Below are 23,387 nucleotides of genomic sequence, written 5' to 3'. Positions count from 1 at the left end.
ATGATTTATTTTCTAAGCATGGAGCTTTTGATGCCAAAGCCCAAGAAGAAACAGTTTTGCTGCGACAAGAGGACTCTGGTGGCGCTGGCAGGAGATGCCAAGGGGTAACTGGCTCACATGCAGAGGGACACACAGCATGCAGGAATAATCTAGGACAACACTTCATCTGGGAAATGTTCTAGAGGAACAGTTCTTCCTCTGGAGAAGAGCTCTGGGGGAAAGGCCCAGTGACTGCACTTTCAGGAGATGCCTTCAAAAAAGGTTTTTGAAGACAATGTGGAGCAGCTCTCCAGCTTTCCTTCATAAAAGGAGAAGAAAAGAGAAACTCCCATGTCCTCTTCCCTGGATGAATGGAGGAATTGGTCACAACACTTGAAGATCTCAGCAGAAAGTGCCTAAAACTTTGGTTCTGTAGCAGTACTTGGAAACGGGGTCACCTTCCCTGGGCTCCTCATCACTGAGGCCCAGACTAAAAACAGAAGTGTGGATGCTTCCAGAACTGGCCTTAAAATGGTGAACAAACAGCTGGTGTTGCTTCATCTCAGGACTTGCAGGTGAGAAGGCTCACAGTGCCTTTGACCTTCCTGAGGACACATGGAACTGTTTTTGATAAACAATATGGATAAAATTGATGAGCCTTCACACAAGTATTTGTTGCTGACTGCATTTAAGGATTCATCCTTTCCATGTTGCCTATTTTAATGCATGTATGTAAAACATGTTTTTTAGATGGATAATATTATGTCTCTCCAGGGATAATACTTGGGCAGACTATTTTTATAATGCAAATAAATGTTGTGTTTATCTGCCTGCATAATGTAAAATGGACCATGAATTAATTAAACTGATGAGTTCACAACAAGCCTGTGTATCTGCATGATCCTGCCCTCATGGTGCCCAAGTTTGATCCATTCAGTGCTCTCTGGGTGTAAAGCCCTGATACCCACGTTGGAGTTGCATGGTGATATTTCATCATGTTAGTCATCCAATTAAACCAGTTTTGAGATGGGAGCCCAGGATTTGCCTGGACAAAACTCTTGGGTAGCACACACCTGTCAGAAGGAGCTGTCAGGGAGCGCCATGGACACCCTGGTGTGGAAAGGGAGCAGAGGGCAGAAAGCTACTCTATATAATATAAATAATATAAATGCAAAATAAGGAAGAGCAAGTGGGAAGTGAATATAAAGCTTTGGCCACTTGATGGCACCCTCATCCCTGGCAGGGCTTGTGCTACAGCTGCCAGGCAACCCCTCTGTGTCTTGTCCATTCAACCCCGAGTCCAAGTCTGCTGCCAAACCAGAACACATTCCCTTCCCCATGGGCAGCCCCCCACTGGACAGCCTCTACATGATTTTGGGGTGACCCTGCCTGGCCAAAGGCTGCCCTGGTCTGGCAGCACTGGAGGCAAGCCCTGGACACACTGATTAATCAGTTTGTCACCCCATTAGCATTCACAGACAAACCACAAAAGAGGCAAAGCAGCCCCAGGCTAGAGCACGAGGGTTTCAAAGGTGACAGCAGCACAGGCCACTGTGAAGGAGAGTAGGCTGCCTCTGGACCACTGCTGGTGACCAAGGACACCTTAGGGTTGGGACAAGCAGCTTTTTGAGGCACAGTCCTCTGTGATACCACTCGCTGTGAGCGATCACACCCCGGGAAGTGCTCAAGGCCATGTTGGACAGGGCCCTGGTTTAGTGGAAGGTGTCCCTGCCCATGGTAAGTGGGCTGGAAGGAGATGAGCTTTAAGGTCCTTTCCAACCCAAACTCTTCTGTGGTTCTATGATTCCTGCACATGGAGACTGACAGCTTAGTCTTGCTTTTGCAGTAGTGATTGTGTGGCTGTGTCACCAGTGAAAGAGGTCCAGTGGTGCTGGGATTGAGTGACACCACAGGGGTCAGCCCCATGTCCCAAAGATGAGGGATGGAAATTACAATTTATACACACAGACACTTGACAAGTCTGTGTCTTGTGAATAATCTTCTGTATGATATACTGAATGCATTCATTCTTGGAAATAATATCAGTATCTTTATCCATGGATAGAAATTAGGATCTCTGAAGAAATTTTCAGGGACCTGGTGATGGAGTTTACAATAGCCTTGCCTCGCAGGCAGACAGACAGACATACAGCTGATTCAGTGGGGTACTGATTACATATATTGGTGATTTTGTCTCTGAATTACAAAAAAGAAAACCCCTGTATCAACAGAATTCAGAATATGGACCAGCTCCTTTGTCACTGCTCTGTCCATATGGACCTGCCATCAGTGGCATGTTCCACACACATGCTGGAGTGGATGGCTTCTACCAGCTAGGTAGGTTGTTCAAGGTGTTTACAGAGCCCCTCATTTTTAAAATAAATGCAGTAAATCCTGAAATTATCAAGAAATGAGAAGGGAGACCAGAAGAACCAGGGATACCCACTTCTATGTATTTGTTGCCTGGATAATAAAAGCGTATTCAGACCTGTCGCCCCTCAAATAAGATTGTAATTGCCCAACTTTCATGTCTCTGGCAGCATTCCAGCTCTTACAACAGCCTGTATTACTTAATGAGATGCTGTCTGTTTTTCATACTTTATAAACTATTTAGTGCTATGGAAGGAAGAAAAGGTAACAGCAGCTTATTTCCTTAACTGAAAAAAACCCAATCAAACAGGAACCAATTTCCCAGTGAAAATCTGTTTTTCTAGCAAACAGCCCTGATTTGGATGAAGGTCTTTGGGGCTGGGAGAAGCTTCGTGATGTCTGTGGTGCATGGGGTGGGAAGAGGCTGGTGCTGCCCAGCAGTTTTAGCACCTACTGAAACCCTGCTTATACAAGTCTTTTTCAACCTAAATGATTTTATGATAGCTTTAAACCAGGCTGAGATTTTCTCACGCCTCGGGAGTCCCTGCCTGGTGTGTCCCCACCACAGGGGAAGGCAAGATCACAGTCCACATCTCAGTTTCTGATTTTCTGAGACAGAAGAGTAGGTGACGTCTTTGCAGGCATTAAGATATATCTCTCTGGTTTATCTGAAGTTCTTTGTTTGGTCATAGAGGCTGTTATAGTAGAGATTCCTCTCCTAGTCATGGCATTCATGTCAGCCAAGAAGGCCAATGCCTGTCTTGTACTTGTGAAGAAAAAAGTAAAATGTAGAGCCAGAAAAATGATGAGATCCAAGGAGACAAGTGGGAAGAAGTTCAAGTGCTAAACTGAATGTAAACTGCACAAGAACAGCTTCCTCTCTCTAAAGCCATCTTCTTCCTATATATACTCCTTCAGTAATGCACAGACTGATCACTGCCAGCATAGATAAGCAGCCTGTAGAGTATCCTTCCAGAGACAGGCTCCAAAAGGAATGAAGCCATGAAGTGAGGGGAAATTTAAGCAGTCACACTGATTTTCAAGGCAGTTTTCCTAAACTGAAGATCCTGTGATAGCTCCAGAATCAGACACAAGTGGAACAACCAACCAGTTAGGAGTCACTTGTGCAGCAGAAGAAGCCTATTTCTTTAAGGGGATCTCAGAGGGCCCATATGCAGTTTCACTGTGAGATATAAAGAGCTGGATACATCAAGAAATCCCTGCTTTGTAAGGGTGAAATTCTAAGGCCATTTGGCTGTACAACACCAGAAGAGAATACAAAGGTCCTGTCTGAGTGATGGAGAAAGCAATGGATAACCTTGGGTCACAAGGAGAAAAATCTGGAGAAACCAGAACCTTGCAAGTGGGAAAGAAAGAACATGCTGAGACTGCCCTGCCACCAACACCTGCTGCATCAAACTGGCACCTGCAAGGCCTCACCTCTGTGAAGGCACCAGGACTTTGCTCATCTTCATGGACTGGTCTATTCTCCCATGTTTCAAAATGTTTTAGCACTAATGTAGCCTACTTCACACACAGCATAGAAACACATGGTATAGAAAATCCTGCCAATTCCCATGGATAAGGGCCAGCTTGTTCTTACTTATGCAACTAGGTGGGAACCAATATCTGTGCCTACTTTGTTGTTAAATTTCTATTGTTGTGTTTCCATCAAGCAGCCTGAAGGTGGATTTTCAATGCTTCCAGCATGAAAAACGAGCTGTGATGTGGGGCTGGCTGGGGAAGAGCTCTAACACAGCCATGGAGTAAATGCCTCATGCTGTCTGTCTGTCCTGCATGTTCAGGCTCCCTCTGCATGCCGTGCTGAGTGGGAAATCCAGCACAAAGGGTCATCACACAGTGGGACAAGCGAGGAAGGGTGAGTGGACTTTTGATGTGAGAGCGCTCAATGTTTCTCTTTCCTGGTATGAAAGCGGTCAGGCCACAAAAGAAGACACTGGAAGAAGACATCAGGAAAAATCTTAAAATACAAGAGAACTGGTGACTTTTGTGCTCAATTCCTGCTGCCTTCTGCCTGCTTTTAGAGACGGTCGGTTGTGGGAAGCATTTTCAATATGCACGACACACAGCATGGCTGGTGTGCTGCTGTCAGGGCTTTTTTCTTTTAGATGCCGCAGCTCTTGCTAAATATCATTGCAACATGGAAAGCTTGGCTCACCCCAGGACAGCTCTGGTGACTGTACAATTGCATGAAACAAGGAGGACTTGCAGCTCTAAAGGTCTCTCTCATGTGCTCCCCCCTCTCACAGCTCCTGAGTGCCACTAGTGTTTGTTAATAAGCTTAAATGGTTTCAAATGAATTAAAACTCTTCTGCAAGTAATGAGAGCTCCATTACCTACAGAAGCTAATGTGAGCCCTGAGGACATCCTGTGGTCCATCTGCTAGGGCAGACCACAGCGTGTGGCTCTCAGGGAGTGCCAAGACCCTCTTGGATTGGATTGAATCTGAAATGTTCCCTGAGTTCATCAGGATTCAATGCCTTTCTGTAATAAGCAATCTTCCTATTACTATGTTATGGTTTACCCTTTCACAAAGGGATTAGAATGCCCCTATTTTCCTTTATTTCCACAGTAATTTATGTCATCTTTATCTAAGAGAAAGGGAAAAAAATACTCCAAGCCACCTTATCTCTGGAAAATGAAACTATGGATAGCATCTCTTCATTTGTGGTCTTTGCATCTCTTCTATCTTGATCAGTGCACACAGCAAACGTAAAAGAAGCTGGTTTGTTATCTGGGTGTTTTTCCTCTGCAGGGAATTGGTTTTTTCTACATTAGAAAACCCAAAATTTATAGAGATTCTTAGAAACTCTACACTGGAATGCAAATTCTCTCATGAGAACTCAGAAGATCTGGAGGTTTATGCAAACCAGGTTAAAATATCGGTCTGGAAATTGGATGTTTTGTGCAGCATTTTTGGTCATTCCACCTAGCATCAAAGTAAAAGCATTAAAAGAAAATATATATCCCAAAGTATTTACACATAAACCACAAATGTGCAGGACATTAGAGTCTTCAAAGGAGCCAGAACAAAATGCCTGTAAGAGACCACAGAAATACATTGGAGAGTTTCGTATATTCACCTTTTCTAAATGATCTTTTCTGGGTTGGAATCTTAATATCCCATCAATTGAAAGTTGATGGGCTGCCTTGGTGCTGGCAGTACCTGTGGTGATGGAGCTCTCGACCTCCTCCTTATTCTGCTCCTCCACTGCACCCTGCCCACTGCATCCCTCAGCAGGTAGGGAAGTGGTAGGACATGGGGATATGCCATCTGCTGCTGGGTGGCTCTGCCCCAGGCTGACCACAGCGAGTCTCCCCGTTCAAGTGTCCCAGTGGCAACATAGGGGGTGTTTCTATGTGCTACTGTTCCCAGTACCTTTAACACTGGTGATCTTTATTTCATTTTTTTGAGCAATGGATGAGAAACCTCTATTTCCTCTCCCCATTTTGGTCTGTGTTGCTGAAAGAGAGATTAAGGGAGAAGAGTGGATGATCAGCTACCTAGACATGAGGACAGAAAATTAACTGACAAATGACAACCTATTTGTGAAAATATGTTGCTGCAGCTTGTCATCATAATGAAGATTTTTAAAATATCGAAGCCAAATGTTTGAAGATTCTACAAAAAAGTTAGTCTTTCTGCTGGGATGGCATCAAATATTAATTTCTACAGCCTTGGATCAGCCTCTAAATGCCAGAAAAGAATCTAAACTCTCTAAAGAGAAGCTGCAGCTCGTGCCACTCGCTCCTGCGCCTCATCCACCCTGGCTCTAACCAATACATGGAAAGATCTTTCACTGCCAGTTTGACTTCTGGTGATTTCTCTATCACTGTAAACTGAATGCAGCTTCTCTGATGACTCGTTTAGCCTGGAGCAACAACAGTGTGAGAGAGATCTCACCAAGATACCAAATAGAAATGAAAAGATGTAGAGATAGCGCTGGCACTGCTGGCAGAGAATGACCTTGGGCAAGGAGGAACCATGGGCTTGGGAGCAGCTCAGAAGCAGCCCTGAAAGCTCTGCCATTCTGATTTGCAATTAGCAACAAAAATACTGACCTTGCCTTTTGGGCTGTAGGCCTGGGAAGAAGTTATCTGATGTGCTCACTGCCCAGTGTCCATAATTACATCTTGTGTATGGAAAGGTCCTAATCATGTATCTTGCATTTTATTTATTTATTTATATATATATAATATATATATATTTATTTACTTTATTTATTTTTGTATTTTATTTTTTAATATTTATTTATTTATTATGTATCTTGAAATTTGTGCCGACATTGCTTTTATTTACAGAGCATGGCAGCTGCACTGAGATGTCATTACTCAGGTGACGAGGCCTGAGAGACCCTGCTAGGTACATCAGATTTTCTAAAATCCTTGCAAAGACAGCGTAGCAGTTCCTGGGAAAAATGGGATTTCTAATGAACATATTTTCCTTAAAAACAGACACAGTAGAACTTCCCTGTTGTCACAAAGAGCCCCTTGCCCCTCTCTTCCACGACTTGTTACCATTTTCATTGCACAACCTTGGCTAAATCAAAGACACTTTTGAACTCTTTCCTTTAAAGAATGTAAAATCATTTTTTCAACCATCTGAGAAACCAAGTCTCTCACAAATGTTACACGTAATTTATTTCCCTCAGGGGATTCATGCTTTAAACTAATTGGGGCTTTACTGGCTGAACAGAGAGCAGCATACCCACTGCTTTGCTTGGGCAAACAGCAGTTTCCTGGAAGGTGATGTACCTGTAACAGAAGTCTTTATTGTTTTTTAGGGACTCACAGGCTCTCAGTCAGAAATCAATTATTTTATTCCTTCTCTAACTGTCTGGTGCCTTGAAAGATGCCACTGCCTGGCTCATGGATGCCAGCCATCCCCACGGTATATTTGTGCATCTGTTGATCATAACACAGCCTGCAGTCAGCTTTAGCTTGCCAAGGGAGGGTCTGTGGCTTTCTCTAGGTGTTCCATGGGGCCTGTGTGCAAGCTGTACCTGCCTAAAGGGCTCTGTACATTTTCCACACTGAATCACCTAAGGACAAATTTCAGCAGAAAGGCAGGAAGCATCCAGCCCAGGCCAGAGGTGATGCTGGTGTGTAGGCAGGGAGGCAGGGGCAGGAGCAGCAGGCAGATCCTCCTCTGCTCCCCTTGCTGGCAGCGGACCCACACTCAGCCAGGTGAACCTGCTGCTGGTTGGAAAATTCCAGAGGAAAACCAGCTAATTGCAGCTCAGTGTTTTCTCTTTCCAGGACAGTTTCCAGAGGAATCACACTTGTCCTTCAGCCAGACTGACCAGAAGAAGTTTCAAGGTTTTGGAGGAGACCTTTAAGGCATAAAAGGACTTATGGCAAACAGAAGGGAAGCATAGAAGTCAACCCTAAAAGAAGAACCCTAAAAGAAATCTGAAGGGCTACCGCTTGCTCTGGCAAGGTGTGCAACTTGCAAAAAGGAAACTTCTGTAGCCAGTGAGGGCTCTCGCCAACATCCAGCCTTATTTGGAGAGGCCACCTGAGAGAATTGCAAAGTTAATACCACTTGGGTTACCCAGGACTACTTTTGCATCCAGTCCTTTCTGCTCAAAAGGCAATGGGTAGGATGCAACCCTGTTTGCACTCTGAGGACCCCATGCTCAGCTGCACACTGATGCACGTGCACTCCACAGAGGTGGGATCACAGTCAAGGACTATGGGATTGCTCTCTGGATGCAGCAGCTGTAATTCAGTGTGACAGCTTGTCCAGGCACTGCTCCACAACTGCATCCATCTGTCTGTCTGCTCCACAGACCCCGGCAGTGTCACCAGCTTTCTTTGAGCAAGGTCCTGCTCTGACTCTGGGGGGAAGACACCCTGCAGCACATCAGTTTGCTTTCTCAGGAACTTTGGCAATGCTGAAACATTATCATTTCTTTGCTTTCATGTTACTGTAATTTACATAAGTACAGGAGGCAAACCCCACATCTGAAAAAAAAAAAAAACTTTCGTAGATTTTTAACCATTGTTTCCTGCTGGGGTGTGATATCATAATGTTCAAATTAATCTCTTCTGAGGAGCATTTGTGAATTTCCAGAGTACTAAAGTCACTGAAATATGTGACTCAATTCCACATTTGATTTCTTTAAAATGCTGTCCAAGCTATGGGAAAAAATAGTGGGCACCTGGTATCGGTTTATAATTGGGTTTTTCCATATTAGAATGGGAATTTTGCGAAGACTCAATTAAAAGGAGTGTCCTCCTGTTCTTCTGTCATCCATCAGACTGAGCTGACATGAATGCCAGCATGCTGTCATACATACTCCTCTCTTGTCTGCTGCTCTCTGTGCAAGCAGAGTATTGTGGTGTCCGGGAAATTATCCGCTATACAGAGCACCTGCTTGTAAGTGGCTGTTCAGCACCTTAATTCTGAAAAAATGCATGCTTGTACAGGAGATGATAGTAAATACTGATTTCTCAATTGCTCTTCTTCCAGGGCAATAGTCCTGTGAGTTGCCCATGTAGGCAGGCTGCTGTCAGAGTGAGTACATGGCTTTTGAGAATATAATGAGACTAAACAAATCTGTATTTGTACATTGAATGCTGGATTCTAACACTCACTCTTTTTGTTTTCAGTCATGTTCGTGTCTCCCCATCCCTGAAGTAAGTATATTTCTTTTTAAACTATTGTAGATGTTAATGAAGGTTGGTATTAACTGAGTTTAAGTTTGTTCACTTTGCTCCTTATGTAACCTTTTTCTTTCAGTTATAAGGAAGATTTTAATACACCAATAGCAGCAAAACTGAGCTTGATGAATAGTGGTGGGGAGGGAAGCAGAAGCCCTCCCACTACAGAGCAATCAGAACCAAGCCCAGATTCAGGCCAAAGTCCTCTGTGGGCTTGACTTTCATCTCAAGAGATACAATCTCAAGAGATTGTTTTGAAAATCTCTGCAAGACTTTGTTTTATGGCTGGGTGCCTAAATACTAAGTGAACCTGGGCTAGAGATGTCAGGCCTCAGACTTAGCTCTAGGTGTATCCAGCACTATTTCATTGTTTTAAGACTCCTCAGATGTGGTGAAGCCCCAGTATTAGCTGAAACTATGCTTCAATGAGGTAACTTTTACAGTTTGAGGTTTTCTGAGAGATGGGATAGGTGTTTCTTATGGCATACATGAGAATTCAGTGTTTTACAGTCTCCCCAAAATTCTTTTACCAGTTTTCAATATATGGCAAAATAGGTTGCATTTGACTGTGACATGCTGCCACATTGAGGAATACAAATTTCTTCTTTCTGTGGATAGACACAAAATGCATTCTAGGTTTTTATAATGTCTGCTTTGTTGAACAGAGTGGCCATGAACTGGCATGCTTTGTGAATGGAACCAAACACCTGCTGGAAAACAATGAATCTTCCAATCCAGTAATTACAAGGCTTTACTGGACCTTCCAGGCTCTACTGGATAGAAAACTCTGTAAAGTAAGACTTTCTTACTTTTCTACAGGTCTTTTTCTATCTGTTACAAAAGAAGTGAATTTTTTTTTATAATTTAAACATTTGTAGAATAAGTGTTTCATTTATTTCAGATGTGTTTTAAATACTCATATTATACAGGAGCCAGATAAAACTGCAACATGTGTGAGGCAGTGAAAAGCTTTTTAAGTTGGCAGAGGAAGAAGGGAGATGGGCTCTGCCCCACTGTGCCCTTTCTCTTCTCCAAACCCTTTGCACATAGATCTCTGGGACAGGAGCTTTATTTAAAATGCTGTTCTATTCTCCTTTCTCAAAATGTGTTTTGACATGAAACAATAATGATCTACACTGGGAAATGGATGTGCAGGAGTTGCATGGCTGGAGCCAGGTCAGCAGAGCATCCTTCTCCTCTGCAGCTTTAATTCTACCTAAGCAGCAGTTTCTTCACTGGTTCTTGGCCGTGAAATATTGCTGTGACCTGTAGCATTTTCCAACTTGTGATGCTCAGGAAGGCTCGTGGGTCCTCCCTCAGGTGCCTTTTCTGAGGCAGTGAAACATGCTTTATCTACTTGCTGAGCAAAGCTCTTGTGTGATTCAATGAGACAGAAGATGCTGACAATGCAGTGTCTCCAGCTCCTTTAAGCTGCCTTCAAACCTGCAAGGAGGAATAGTTAGGGTGGCCTTGGGACACTGAGCAGACCCCTTGCCCCAGTCTTACCCAGCTCCTCATGGTATCTGCACTGTTTTCTGGGTTGAAAAAGCCTAGTTTAAATGACTTCAGCTGTAACTGAATATATGAACTGAATATACAGAATTATATGACAATCCACCTGCCACCTTCTTAGCCACCATGAAAAGCCACTCTTACAATCACTCCTCAAGGAACAATTCTCTAGGAAATGTTTTTGAAATCCTCGTGTAGCTCCAAATAATGCATATTTTCATTGATTCATCTGAATTCTTTATTTTATTACAAAATCTTTGCTAACCCAATCTTTGTTCTTTCCTTCACAGAGAATGGCACATGGTGATCAATGCCAGTACAAGACCAAGGGAAATGTGACAGAATTTCTGGAAACAATCCTGACAACCTATCAAAAAATTAATAAATCCGATGCTTAATGTTTTGGTTTTTTTAAAAGATTTTCATAACTACAAAGTCTTTGAAAAGAACAGGGAACAGAAGAGCTATTTATTGTATTTATTGTTCACCTGAAATATAAAAGGTAGAAATAACCATTAATAAACCAATAAAATTATAATTTACCTGAGCAGGAAAAGTATTTGAGTCTTCATTTTATGTTCTGTACTTGGTGAAAGGTTTGAACATCCTGTTACCATACCAGTAGGTGTCAAAATGCTTCTGCAAAGCTCCAGTCCAACAATTTCACTAATATGAGATGCCCCAGCAAAATTCACACTCTTCCCACTGTATAGCACATGAAATATTTCTGGACTTGAGATGGAAACAAAAAAATCTGTGTTTTCTTTCTGCATCACTTATTTTTTGACAACGTCTACACACCATGAACAAGTCACTTAGCTTCTTTCTTGCAAGGCTGCAGGTTTTCCTGCCTACAGCCACTTTTTTTCTTCTAAATATTCAGTAGCAGACAACTCATGAGCATCTTAACTTACAAAAACAAGACCAAACCCAGCGTTAATTACAAGGTCTAAATGGGGTTGTGCATTTGAAATGTGTTGTGGACAACTGTTTATTTCTCAGGATGTATTTAATGCTGACTTATTTTCTATACTGCCATGAGCTCAGAAATGCTTCTCTATCACTTCTCCACTCAGCTCAACAGAAGAGTCAAAAACGGAGCTTTGCCGGAAAAAGAAACCAACCAATGTGTATTGGGAGATGCTTATCTCAGCCACCTATTCCAGCCTTACCAGCACCTTACTTAGATCTCTTCACAGTAGGGAAAATCCCAAACAGGTGAGAGGTCAGATTTCATCTCTGTTGTGGCTCAGAGAGGAACAAAAGCATTGTAACATGGCCTTTGAGATGGAATATCTTAAATATCTCCAAGGACTCATATCTTCACCACCTCCAATGGAGTAGGGTGGATTTTTCAGAGCTTAAGAAAAAGACACAAAGCATATAATTTCCTTTCTTTATTTCATTGGTGGGATGGACATGTTTATGGGATCAAAAGCATGATGGAAATGCTCAACTAAACTGTTGTTCTTAAATTTTCCATTTGTATGGGCTTGGGGAAGACACAGAACTGGGTTATAGAAAATGCATCGGATACAACTATATAAAAGGCATTAAACTTATGTAACATATCAGAAGCATTTTCTCATGTGTTTCTGCCACCTGTTTAAGATATGATAAGGAAATAATATATATTAAAACAGAAAAGACTATTCTCTGGTAACACCTACAAAGATGAAACCAAGAAATAAAAAAAACTATTTCATCTTTCTCACATTTTCATATCTTCCTATATTTTCTATACCATTCAGCTCAGACAGTTCTCTCCTAAAATCCACTTGTTTTTTTGCATTTTAGTGCAAAGAAAAATCCTCCATATCTCTGATGAATCAGCAGAATGCTTATGAGTGCTCCTGGCCCTAAGCAGAAGAATTAACATCCATCTATCTTATTGAACCTACGATGCCAGATCTCAAAATTCTAAGTATCATCTCTACAAAATTGATATTCAGTCTTGTTAATATTTTCCAAGTGCAAATCCAAGCTATTTCAGTCTTCCTGTAATGTTTTGCTTTGTGTGTGCAGCTCACCAGCACTGTGTCTAGTCATATTATGTAGCAAGAGGAAAATCTGAAAGAAGTTGATTCATTTTTATAGATGAGCAAAAAAGACTTCCCAGGTCATAGGACTGCAGACAGCAAGGAAAAATAAAATTCTTTATCTATACTTTTTATTCCCAAAATTACTTAATTAAATTTATGAAATATAACAATGGTGAAATTGTGACACAAGCAAAAGATACATAATAAATTCAGCACTGTGCAACATAAGCTGGCAAGCATGGAATATAGTCAGTCAACTTCCAGTCAAGAGACAATAATAAGAAACTCTTACACAGAATTTGAAAAAAACTCCCAACTTATAAACTGCAGAAGATACAGCTGCAAAATATCTATTATCTGATGCATCAGTTTGCATCTGTGTGAGAGAAATGATCACTATGTGCTTAAACCATTGAGTGCAGGATTGTGCAACCTGAATTAAGAGCTCCACTGCCGACTGTCACCAAACCCCTGTGAGCTGATGCAAAGTGTTTGCTTGCACTGGTGACCTCCCCAAGCTCCTGTGAGCTCGAGTCCAGGAATGGGGCACTCCTTCATCCTCAAATATTTTCACCCTCTGCCTCCCCACAGGCATATTCCGATCTTCTCTGTGGGACTCTTACACCCGCAAGGCTTTGCAAGCCCCAGGGCAGGCTGTGGGAAGGGCTGGATGTCTCTTGGCAGGCCAGAACATCCCTTCAGCCCACCCTAGGCTGGCCCTGAGTGGATGTGGGACCCAGCAGATGCTCATGGGCCTCTGCTCTCTCTGGTGTTTGGCTGTCAATAGGATTGGAAACTGCCAGATGAAACAAAAGGCAACTAATCATTGAGTTACTTAATTACCGGAACAAGTACCTTACTCTGTTATCTCAGTTATCTTTCTTGTGCAGCTCTCTAGCGGGATGTGTCATATCATGCTCTGATAGAGAGGATGTGGCCTAGGGCAGGGAGGACAGGGGAGGTGAAGAAGGTCAGACATTCCATATGCAAGATAACTTGTCTGCACAGGTCAATTATATTGTGGAATAGATTGACAATTATGAATTGATAATCAACAGTGGCTTTGGGAAAGAGCCCTTCTTCCAGCCATTCAAACCTGTCCAGGAGCCCATGGCAGGGTGCATGCTTGTTTGCAAGTATGCACAGTTCCACACCTGCCTTGCTTCTACACCTCACATCAGATACTTGGAGACTATTTGCTTTATGATTTCAGAGACAGAAACCCTTGGTAACTGAGGAGGCAGGGGAGGAGTGGCTACTTTCTGCAAACTGGAAAGTAACACCATTATCTGTATACAAAGCACCTCTTTCTTCAGGAATGCCTGTTCAGGAGAGTTCAGTGTTGGACATACACAGACCAGTTCCATATCATGTACTACCACAACTGTAGTATTTTTCTCATTATCATGAAGTAATGCAAAATTGTATGCTATGAGTGACCCAAAGGCACCTGAGAAGCTACTTTGCTCTTCAGCAAAGAGGAACTCTCCCAGTCCTGCTACAGCATCCAGCACACAACTCTTTCTTTGAAGGGTTTTGCTGCTGCCAACAGTCAACCAGAAACCCATTCACAAAATCTGCAGTTCCATGTAGAATTTTCTTAGTTCAGGCATCCACATAAAAGCATAGATACTGTAAAACTTGTAGTGTTGTCTTCAGAAAGCTGGCTAGGCCAGCTTTAAGTGCTGGAGTCTCTGCTAGGACACTTACCAGGGCAGAAGTACAGCAGCAGAGCCAAAGCTCTTGTGCTCCAGTCGGTTATCCCTGATTTTACCTAACTTCATGACCTTCTGCAGGACAAGCCCAAGCCCTAAGCAGTGCCAATGGTCTAATAAGAATCTGTCTCCAACGACAAATAAATGAAAACTGGTTTTGAAGATATTTTTGGAGGCACTAGAACTGCCGTAGTGCATCTGGCATATTGTTGTTTTACCCTTAACTTCTTGCACCCCTGTAAGAACAAGTCTGGTATATGCCATGCTATGGGAAGGAGAGGCACAGGCTGTTCAAATGTTTCCCAGCCATAAATCACACTTGGTATATAAAAGCAGCTCTGCGTATTTGTAAAAGAAAGCTGATCTTTTCTGGGTTATCCTCACAACACCCTCCTGAAGCATGTGGACAAGCCTCACTCTTCTAGTTTTACAGAAAAGTAAGGAAATGGCATTTGTTAAGATGGAGAACTCATTTCTTCAAAAATCTCTGCATTTTACAGTTGTCTGAAGACTGGTAGTGCTTGCTTGTAAAGCTCAACACTCACCAGGGTTTAACTTTGCCAAGACTCAATAATTTATCACATAAATTATATCCTATTAATGACATCAAGTGGTGCTACCAGGATAACTAAAGCCAAAGGAACTACAGTTCCCAGTCCCAGATAAGCCTCCACCTGCCCATAAGTGGTTGCAGCTCCCTTCCCATCTTCTCTATTGGTCTCCCACTTTTGACTCAATCAATTGAAAAATCTCCAAAAGTCAGAACTAAAGATTCTTCAGGACCTCTACATGCATCTCTCATGGAAGCAACCATGGTGATCGATAAATTACAGCATCTTCATGGACATATCCCATAGCAAGAGTTGCACATGTTCAAAGAGTAAATCTTTTGTCATCTTTCGTGAACTTCTGTAAATAATCCTGAATTTTCACACCACTGTTACAAACTACAAAATAAATGCTGTCTTTTTCCTATTGGGATACAGAGTGGGTTAAAGCTCAGGCAACAAGGGAGTGAAAGAGCTGGAACCTGAAGGCAAAAAGCTTCAGTAACACAACACCATGGTTGCAAACATTTTATTTTTTTTTTGTGAATCACATACAAAAAATCAAAGATGCTTATTACGAATGAGCAATGTGTCTGAATTGCTTTTGCTATCTTAAATCTAGTAGTGAAGTAACACATGATACAATCCTAAGCTTGTATCATGTTATAATCTAGAAAAAATATCAATAAGTACAAAACTGCTTTAAAGATAATTTTCCGTGTATAATACCAGTGATATTTCTTTTTACTCATGTCAGAAACAGCATCATCAAGAGACTTCACAAGAAAACAGATGCCCTTGATTTTTTCATTGTGTTCATATTGCTAATTTTTAATTTGATAACTTTCAGACTAAATAAATATTTCCCAATAAGTCAACAAAAAGCCCAGGAGTGAGGGGAGTTCCCCCTGACTCCCCATAAACTGGAATTGTAAAAGATCAAAAGAAGAGGGAAATCATGACTTAAGAGATGAAGATAATGATCAGCCTAGTTCTGACTTTGCAAGCCGCTTGTGGGAGAGAAGAGACACATTCTGTCTGGCATTGACTTCAGGCAGGATATAAATCAGCCATTGAGACATAAGATTGTTCCACAGTGGCACAAAGTTTCTCACTTTCATTTTGCCATACTTCCATAGGCCTGACATCATGCAATTAAGTAGAATGGAATAGAAAGGAAAGTACGAAGACCAAAGATCCCTATGACCACAAGGGATTTTCAGCAGTACAGTGCACTTAGAAACAGAGGCTGTGACATTCAAAGAGAAGGAAAAGTGCAAACATGCATTTAATTGTTATCACCTACTCAGAAGCAAGCCCCCTAAAGACCACACATCTCACAAGGGTTTAAGAGAACAGGAATTTAGGGCCCAATGAATCCTTCACTGATGGCTAACTGAGGCAGCAAAAGTTGTACAACAGTTTTGAGGAACAGGAAAGAGAAATTTAAGAGTTTCAAAGTACAGTCTCCAGGCTCCTTGCATGCTCCTCTATATACTGAGGGCAAGATGTGCAGGAAAATTTAATTCAGCTTTCACTATTCCAGTAATCCCCTTACTGATCTTCGTGGAATCAAGAAAAGGTCTGAGTATAGCACATATTCTGCATATTTCAATATAATGCCCTCATTAACACAGAGCACAGAGAAGAGAAAAAGAAAGGAGTGGCAAGAATCAGAGAATCATAGAACTGTTTGGGTTGGAAGGGACCTAGAGCTCATCTCGTTCCAATCCCCTGTCATGGGTAGGGGCCTTCCATGAGTCCAAGTTGCTGAGGTCCCTGTCCAACCTGGCCCTGAACACCTCCAGGGATGAACCAAACAGACTTCTTGGGTTAAGTGGGAGCTGCCATTCAATGCTTCTGTTGGAAGTGTTCTTGCCACTCTGCCCCAGCTTAGCTGTGTCAAACACTGGGACAGACTGGAAGGTCAGAACATTCCAATGACTGCTGAAAACTCTGTTCCTTGCTAATTACCTCCTACAGATGTCCAGTAGGTAGAAAAAGCTTGGGCCCTGGAACAAACTGATTATGGGAATCCAGAGATTCCCAGGCTCTGAGAATTCCTCCTGCATGAAGGGAAACCATAAGGGAAGTGGAGCAGCATGGGTGAAACAGAAGCAAGAGGTGCAGGAATGCTCTGCTGCTAACCCCTGACAGCCGACAACAAGGCAATACCAGCTACAGAAATGAATAAAGAATACTATATTACTCTCATTTTGTACTTATTTAACATAAGGAAGAAGGACTATTACAAACTTAATGAGGAAAACCTCTGTCTGGGTGTACAGATGAGAGATGCATCAGGGAGTAGCCAGTGGAAGCATACAGAAGCCCAGTCTGGTACTGGTTTGATACTAGAGATATTTATCAAATGACATGTCCTAGGAATTGTCATGCTCTTCAATACAAATACCTTATGAAGTAATTTAGAATGTACTCAGTCAAAATACAGACAGAATTCCTGCTATAAACAAAGTACCTGAAGTTATTAGCAAGTAGGCAGACTGCAATACCAAAACAGATGCTCCAAAAATTCTCCAGGGAAGCGGTGATTAGAAAATACTGAATCCTTTGCTACTACTGACCCCAGGAGCTGATGGGATGACTAGAGAATGCCTGGGACTTTGGATCAAGGTGGCTGTACCTAAACAGTTTTGTATGCAGGAAATGTGGCTGTGCAGGATGGGGAAAACTGTCCTACCTAAAAATAATCATTCATTTTCCATGCGACTCTTCACACAGGAGGGAGAGGGCAAAGAAGAATGAGACTGCACCCGCACTGAGCACCCTCAGTCAAGTTAGTGTATTTTGAAATTAGATTAGGCTTATCATTAAATTATGCTTGGACAAGTTGTCAGTTTTTCTGTTCACCAAGGCCAACTCCAAGTACATTCACTAAAGGTATCTTTTCAATCAGCACCCAGGTAAGTACTTTGGCAGCAAGTTTTATCTATTCAGATTTATCAGTAATGAAAGGAAACCTGGCAGAATTATCACTCCTGACAAGTCTTGTCTGACACAGTAAACATAATGGATGGATCTATAATGAACCTTTTCATTCTAAATGTCTGTGTCTCAAAATAAAACTATTTTCAAGCAACACTTATCCATTCTCATTGGAAAACATATTCTTACTGGAAAACTTTCAGAAATTATGTTCATTTTCAGCAACTGAAAACTAAAGAAAAACTCCTGTTTTTCAATGAGGTGTTCTGAGAAAACCTTAGGAGAATTAATACTGAAGAGTACATGCTTTTTGTTGCCATTCAATTTTTCCTCCAAGTTTCTTGGAATCAAGCCAACCTGCCACGTGGTTCTACAGCTGGCACTCCTCTGGCTCCATTTTGAAATGAAGCTCAGTTATTGCTGTGCTTTGGTTATACTTCACACTTTGGTCACTACAAGTTTGCAGTCATCCCTACCAAAATTCCTGATCAAGCTGGAAAACCAGTTATTGCAGATTAATCCACAAGGATTAGATTAGCTAGAGCCCAGACTCAAGAGTAACACATACTCTTTTCCAAGGAGGACCATCTAGGCCTGTAATTTGGCTGTATATATTACAAAAAGACACACCAGTAAAGGGCATCTAAAAGTTTATCAAGACACAAACCAACTCCAGAATGAACAGCACACAAAAATACAGCAGTTAAAAGATACAGCCTTGAGAGGGTCTTTTGTCCCTTTTCTAGCAGTGTGTTTGTGCCCACATCCAGGTTGTGGTACCACACATGGAATCACAGAATCACTTAGGTTGGAAAAGACCTCTGAATCCAACCTGTGACCGAACACCACCACGTCCCCAGACCATGCCACTGAGTGCCATGTTCAGTCTTAAACACCTCCAGGGACGGTGACTCCACTGTCTCCCTGGGCAGCCCCTTCCAATGTCTAATCACACTTTCTGGGAAGAAATTCTTCCTGATGTCCTCCCCTGAGGCAACATAAGACTTACGTCCTTTCATCTGCTGGTTGCCTGGGAAGGAGAGGCCGACCCCCACCTGGCTATACCCTCCTTCCAGTAGTTGTAGAGAGTGATAAGGTCACCCCGAGCCTCCTCCTCTCCAGGATAAAGGATGTGGTAAGTTCTAACAGCATGAGACATGTTCTTGGCTGTTACACCTGGCTTGAGGTATAACATTATTGATAGTCTTCCTGGACTAATCCCAGCCTTTCAAGATTTTCAAAATTAGATTGCGCAAACTTTGTTATGCCACAAAGTCAAGCAAACAGGATAATGGTATGCAGGTGTGGTGCAGTTAAATAAACAATTAGACTTTAATAAATCAGATTTAGAGATTATAGATAATGATTAGTTATGCATCATCTTCTCTTAGAAGTTTCAGGACCAGCAGCTGTATTGTCTATCAAAACTGACAGATATCAACTGTGATTCATAGTTCAGTAAGCAAGTTCGGGCTAGGAAAGCTGACTTCTATCCTTAGTGGCTTTCATCCCATAAACATGAATTGGTTTAACAGAATCAACTCTGGGCTTCTTGAATCCAAACATCTCCTTCCAGATCCCAAACAAAATATGTAACAGTTCTTCCAGGAATCACCCTTTGGTGCAGGACGCCTCGTTTCTAAAAGGGCCCCAAATCCATTGCAACCCATCAGTGATGTGCAGCCCAACATCCCCTGCATCTGCAGCAGTGTCACCAGCCACAGTGAGGATGCTCTGCAGGAGGTTGTAGTTGAAGGGCAGCACTTGTAATAGAAAAGAAATAAAACTTGAAGGTAGATAAGGAACTCACGCAGCCAGAGGACAAAAAGGAAAATGTGCAAAAAGGGTATGATACACCTGAAAGACAAACCAAGCAGGACTGAGTGCTGCAAGTGTCACCTGATGATGTATCCCCTGCTCCAGTGGGACTGCAGCGCTTCACTGCCATGGGAGAAGCCAAAGGGCCACTACAATTTGACAGCAGTGTTTAGCAAATATGTGTGAGGCACCAGACACCCCCCAGGGGTGAGACAAGGTAGTCCACGTTCACAGAGGAAGGCGACTCCTATTTCATAGGAAACCAACCACCCTGGGCATCTACAACTCAGATATCAACAAGCTGAGATCCTCAACTGCAAGCTGTGCATGGGCTGTCCTCTCTAGGAGCTGGACAGAAACAGCAGCATGGTTTCAAAGAAAAGTTCCCATACTGTGCTCAGTTTACTGGGGACATTTAACATGTGCTTCTTTGGAGGAACCTGCAAATACAATAGCAGGATTACTGGGCAATTGCTTGACCAGTGGGAACATCAGCGTAGGAAGATGTGGACACCAAGTTCTGAGGACAACATTAGTTGTCAGGTTAGAAAGCTCTGGATTTACAACTTCATTTATTTTAGAAATATGAACCTTGGGCAGATTGGATACAATCCATGATGTTTCCACTGGCATCTAGCAGAAATTGGAAATTAATTACTATTTTAGTCTTCTCCTCTTGCAAATGCATTTAACAATCGAATTATATTCATGTACATTAAATACCATAAATTCTGAAACAGATCCCAAAAACTGTCACGTTTTGGCTAGCAAAGGATTCTCTGAAGAGGTGAAGGGCACACAGTTCAAATAAAGGGCTGCTCAAAACTTTTGGTGAGAATAATCCCTGCTGGTCAGGCTCTGATGGAGGGAGCATGTTCTGCTCCATCCACATCCTGATACCATTAGTACTGGTTTTGAGATTTACAGAACTGCAGAGTGAGAACAGAGATAAGCCACAACCCATGAGCATATATCTATGAGTGTAAATATATACCCATGAGCATAAACCAGCTGTTTTTGGGCCATTCTAAGGCTCTTTTCTACTGCCATGCCTGCCAGGATTATTGTTCCTTATTTCTATGAGTGGTTTCCCTTATTTGGTAACTAAAAGGCAGGGGTATATAAATAAATATAGATGTAGATATGCACACTTACACCCCTGGCACACATGCATATCCCAGTATCTCTTTACTAATCTGCAGGGTCCTCAAAGTTCTAATATAAAAATAAATCCCAGAGACTGATATGTGAGTTCCCTCTTGTGACCAAGTGATGTTATAGCAATACCTGAAAGTACACACAAAATGTGTTCAACAAAACAGACATTTAGAGAGAAACAAAACAATGCAAACTGCAGAGAATCCGTCAGTTTTGCATTTTTTTTGTTCACCAGCCATTAATCTAACATTAAAAAGAAATACAAATTACACCATCTATGCATAGTACAGAAAAGAATGAATAGGAATATGTCTGTGAAGAAGACTGTCAGAAAAATGAATTAAAAAGGAAGATGAGGTTGCTAAAGCTAAAATATTACTTTATCTATGCATGAATCCTAGGCCCCACAGATAAAATCCAAATAAGGGGGAAGAAAATGGTTGATACCCCTTCTATAAGTTTTACAGAATTTCTGTAATTTTTTAAGAATTTCCCTTCCTGGCAGAGGAACTGCAACAAACCCATTTCCTCCTCCTGCCAACTGGGTGAACAGATTTTCTCAAATCTGTGAAAAAACCCCAGTACTTGGCAATGGCAGAAGAAGATGATATGCCCATAAAGAGAGCATGAATGATTGCAATATAGGATTGAATGGTAACGTACACAGTTGTTGAATCCCTTCCTCTGATCTGAAGCAGGGTTTTGTATGTCTGGACCATCCTTACAAAAAATTTTCTTACCCTGCTCTGAGATCTTCCAAAGAGGGTTCTGGAGGCTCCATAGGCAGCTTTGCCAAGCTATAACTCAGCTATAAAACTACAAAGCTTTTATGGTATTAAAGCTCAAAATGTTTGCCACTACATCAGGTGCTGACTTATCAGGGATTTCTTTTATCAGCTATTTTTCTGATCAAATCAAATCTTCAGCTGCCTGCTATGGACAGCCTTAGTTCTCTAAGGCCTGTGTGTTCTCAGTGTAAAGAGCATCTATTTGTTAAAGAGGGTAACCAGAACCAGAAGTATTACAGAGGGCATCTTAAAAGACAATTTGTCGTGTGCTCAACTCAAACACATTTATCAGAACCTCAGTGGATATAGCCATTTCAGAGGATTTCATTACTCAGGTCAGACACACTGTGATCTCTATACCAGCACTAATAAACAGAAGCTGAATTAGCTGGCAGGTTATTTTTAACTCTGCTTAGCTAACATTAAGTCAGAGGATCAAATAACCTGTGCTTTACGGATTAGTGGGCAGAGTCACCCATCGAAAGTGTCACAGCATTAATACATTAATAACCTAATAGGCACTAACAGCCCTGAGCAGCCCCAGCCTCACCCTGAGCCTTGCCCCAGGGCCCCGAGTGCCCACTTAAGCTCAGCCCTGGCCTGTCAATCCCTCCCTGGGCAAAGCAGGAGCCTGTGCTGGGCCGCAGCCACTGCCACCCCTGAGCCTGGCCAGGAATCCTGACCCGGCTTGACCGTGGACCTGCCTCACCCCCAGGGACCTGCTCCATGATGTGGCTGAACCTGCCTGTCACCTGTGGACCTGCCCTGCTGAGCTGGGTGGTGACCCCTGCCCAGCCAGCTGCCAGACCCCTGGCTCCCAGCCAGCCTTCGTCATTCTGGAACCTTATTCAAAAAGTTAATGATTCAAAAACTAGGGGTTTTATATATATATATATATATATATATTTAAATTAAACATTAAAACACATTGGCCTGATGGGGTTTGAATAGCATGCCTACAATACACCACAAGAATACAGGATCTTCACACAGTTTATTTTCAGACAAGTTATAAACTATTAATACACATTTGTGGTGGCTCTTTCCACAGAAAGGACAAACAGCACCTGTATCAATAATTTTCTTATCTTGTTTTGCAGTTTGATGGGCACTGTTAACTGTAACTATTAAGAATTTTGTCTAAAACATATGTCTAGCATATATATATATATATATATATATATATATATATAGCAACTGTCATATGCCATCTTACCGAATCACAGAATTAAACAAAGGGATTGGACTGCAACACACTTAAGAGTTACTCCCTTCAGTGATTCATGCTTATTTCTGGAGAGACAATATTAGACTGCTGTTGCATTTCTAAAAGCTCATCTCACAAAGATTTGCTCACATAAACCCATGTTTTTACCTCATTATTATGAAGGAAGGCATTTGCAAAGAGGCATATAACTATAAGATATTATTTTCCTAATCGTATTTCAGGTTCAGTGTGTATACTACAAACTTTTACAAAATAACTTGGGTGATTTCTATTCCCCAGAAAGGCTGTTTCTTGATTCCTGCCTGTGCAGCAGCTGGTATCTGGCAGAGCAGCTCACGAGCCTCCAGCAAACACGACATACTAACCCACTTTCTGGGCAGGAGCCTCATTCACTGCTCCAGCCTGCACAGTTAGGTTTGAATTGTTAAAGTCACAGAGTTTGATCACAAACTCAGAGTATTTGGGTTTTAAATTAAGAATTGTAATTAAACTTTTAAAAGGAATGGCTACAATATACCACTTATTTGGCTTAGCACACTGACACAAATGCAACTGCTTTCAGAGGGAAGCTATGACTGACCCTGAATACCCTTCAG

At 42.0% G+C, this 23,387-nt stretch overlaps 1 protein-coding gene across 1 annotated transcript; it reads left to right on the top strand.

Moving 5' to 3' along the window:
- The first annotated feature begins 8,644 nt into the window (after positions 1-8,644).
- LOC138118393 (interleukin-9-like) lies at positions 8,645-10,946 on the top strand. Its single transcript, XM_069029325.1, has 5 exons — positions 8,645-8,752; positions 8,846-8,890; positions 8,986-9,012; positions 9,702-9,830; positions 10,839-10,946. Exons 1-5 carry the CDS (start codon positions 8,645-8,647, stop codon positions 10,944-10,946), a joined length of 417 nt encoding a protein of 138 aa, XP_068885426.1.
- Positions 10,947-23,387: the final 12,441 nt, after the last annotated feature.

Source organism: Aphelocoma coerulescens, chromosome 13 (assembly GCF_041296385.1).
Source record: "Aphelocoma coerulescens isolate FSJ_1873_10779 chromosome 13, UR_Acoe_1.0, whole genome shotgun sequence".
Lineage (NCBI taxonomy): Eukaryota > Metazoa > Chordata > Aves > Passeriformes > Corvidae > Aphelocoma > Aphelocoma coerulescens.
The sequence above is the reverse complement of the archived record's forward strand: the minus strand, read 5'-3'. Positions and strand labels throughout refer to the sequence as shown.

Coding starts and splice junctions, on each gene's coding strand:
- LOC138118393 (XM_069029325.1), top strand. CDS start 8,645: ATGAATGCCAGCATGCTGTCATACATACTCCTCTCTTGTCTGCTGCTC. Junction 9,013..9,701: donor CGTGTCTCCCCATCCCTGAA/GTAAGTATATTT, acceptor TTTGTTGAACAG/AGTGGCCATGAACTGGCATG. Junction 9,831..10,838: donor TGGATAGAAAACTCTGTAAA/GTAAGACTTTCT, acceptor TTTCCTTCACAG/AGAATGGCACATGGTGATCA.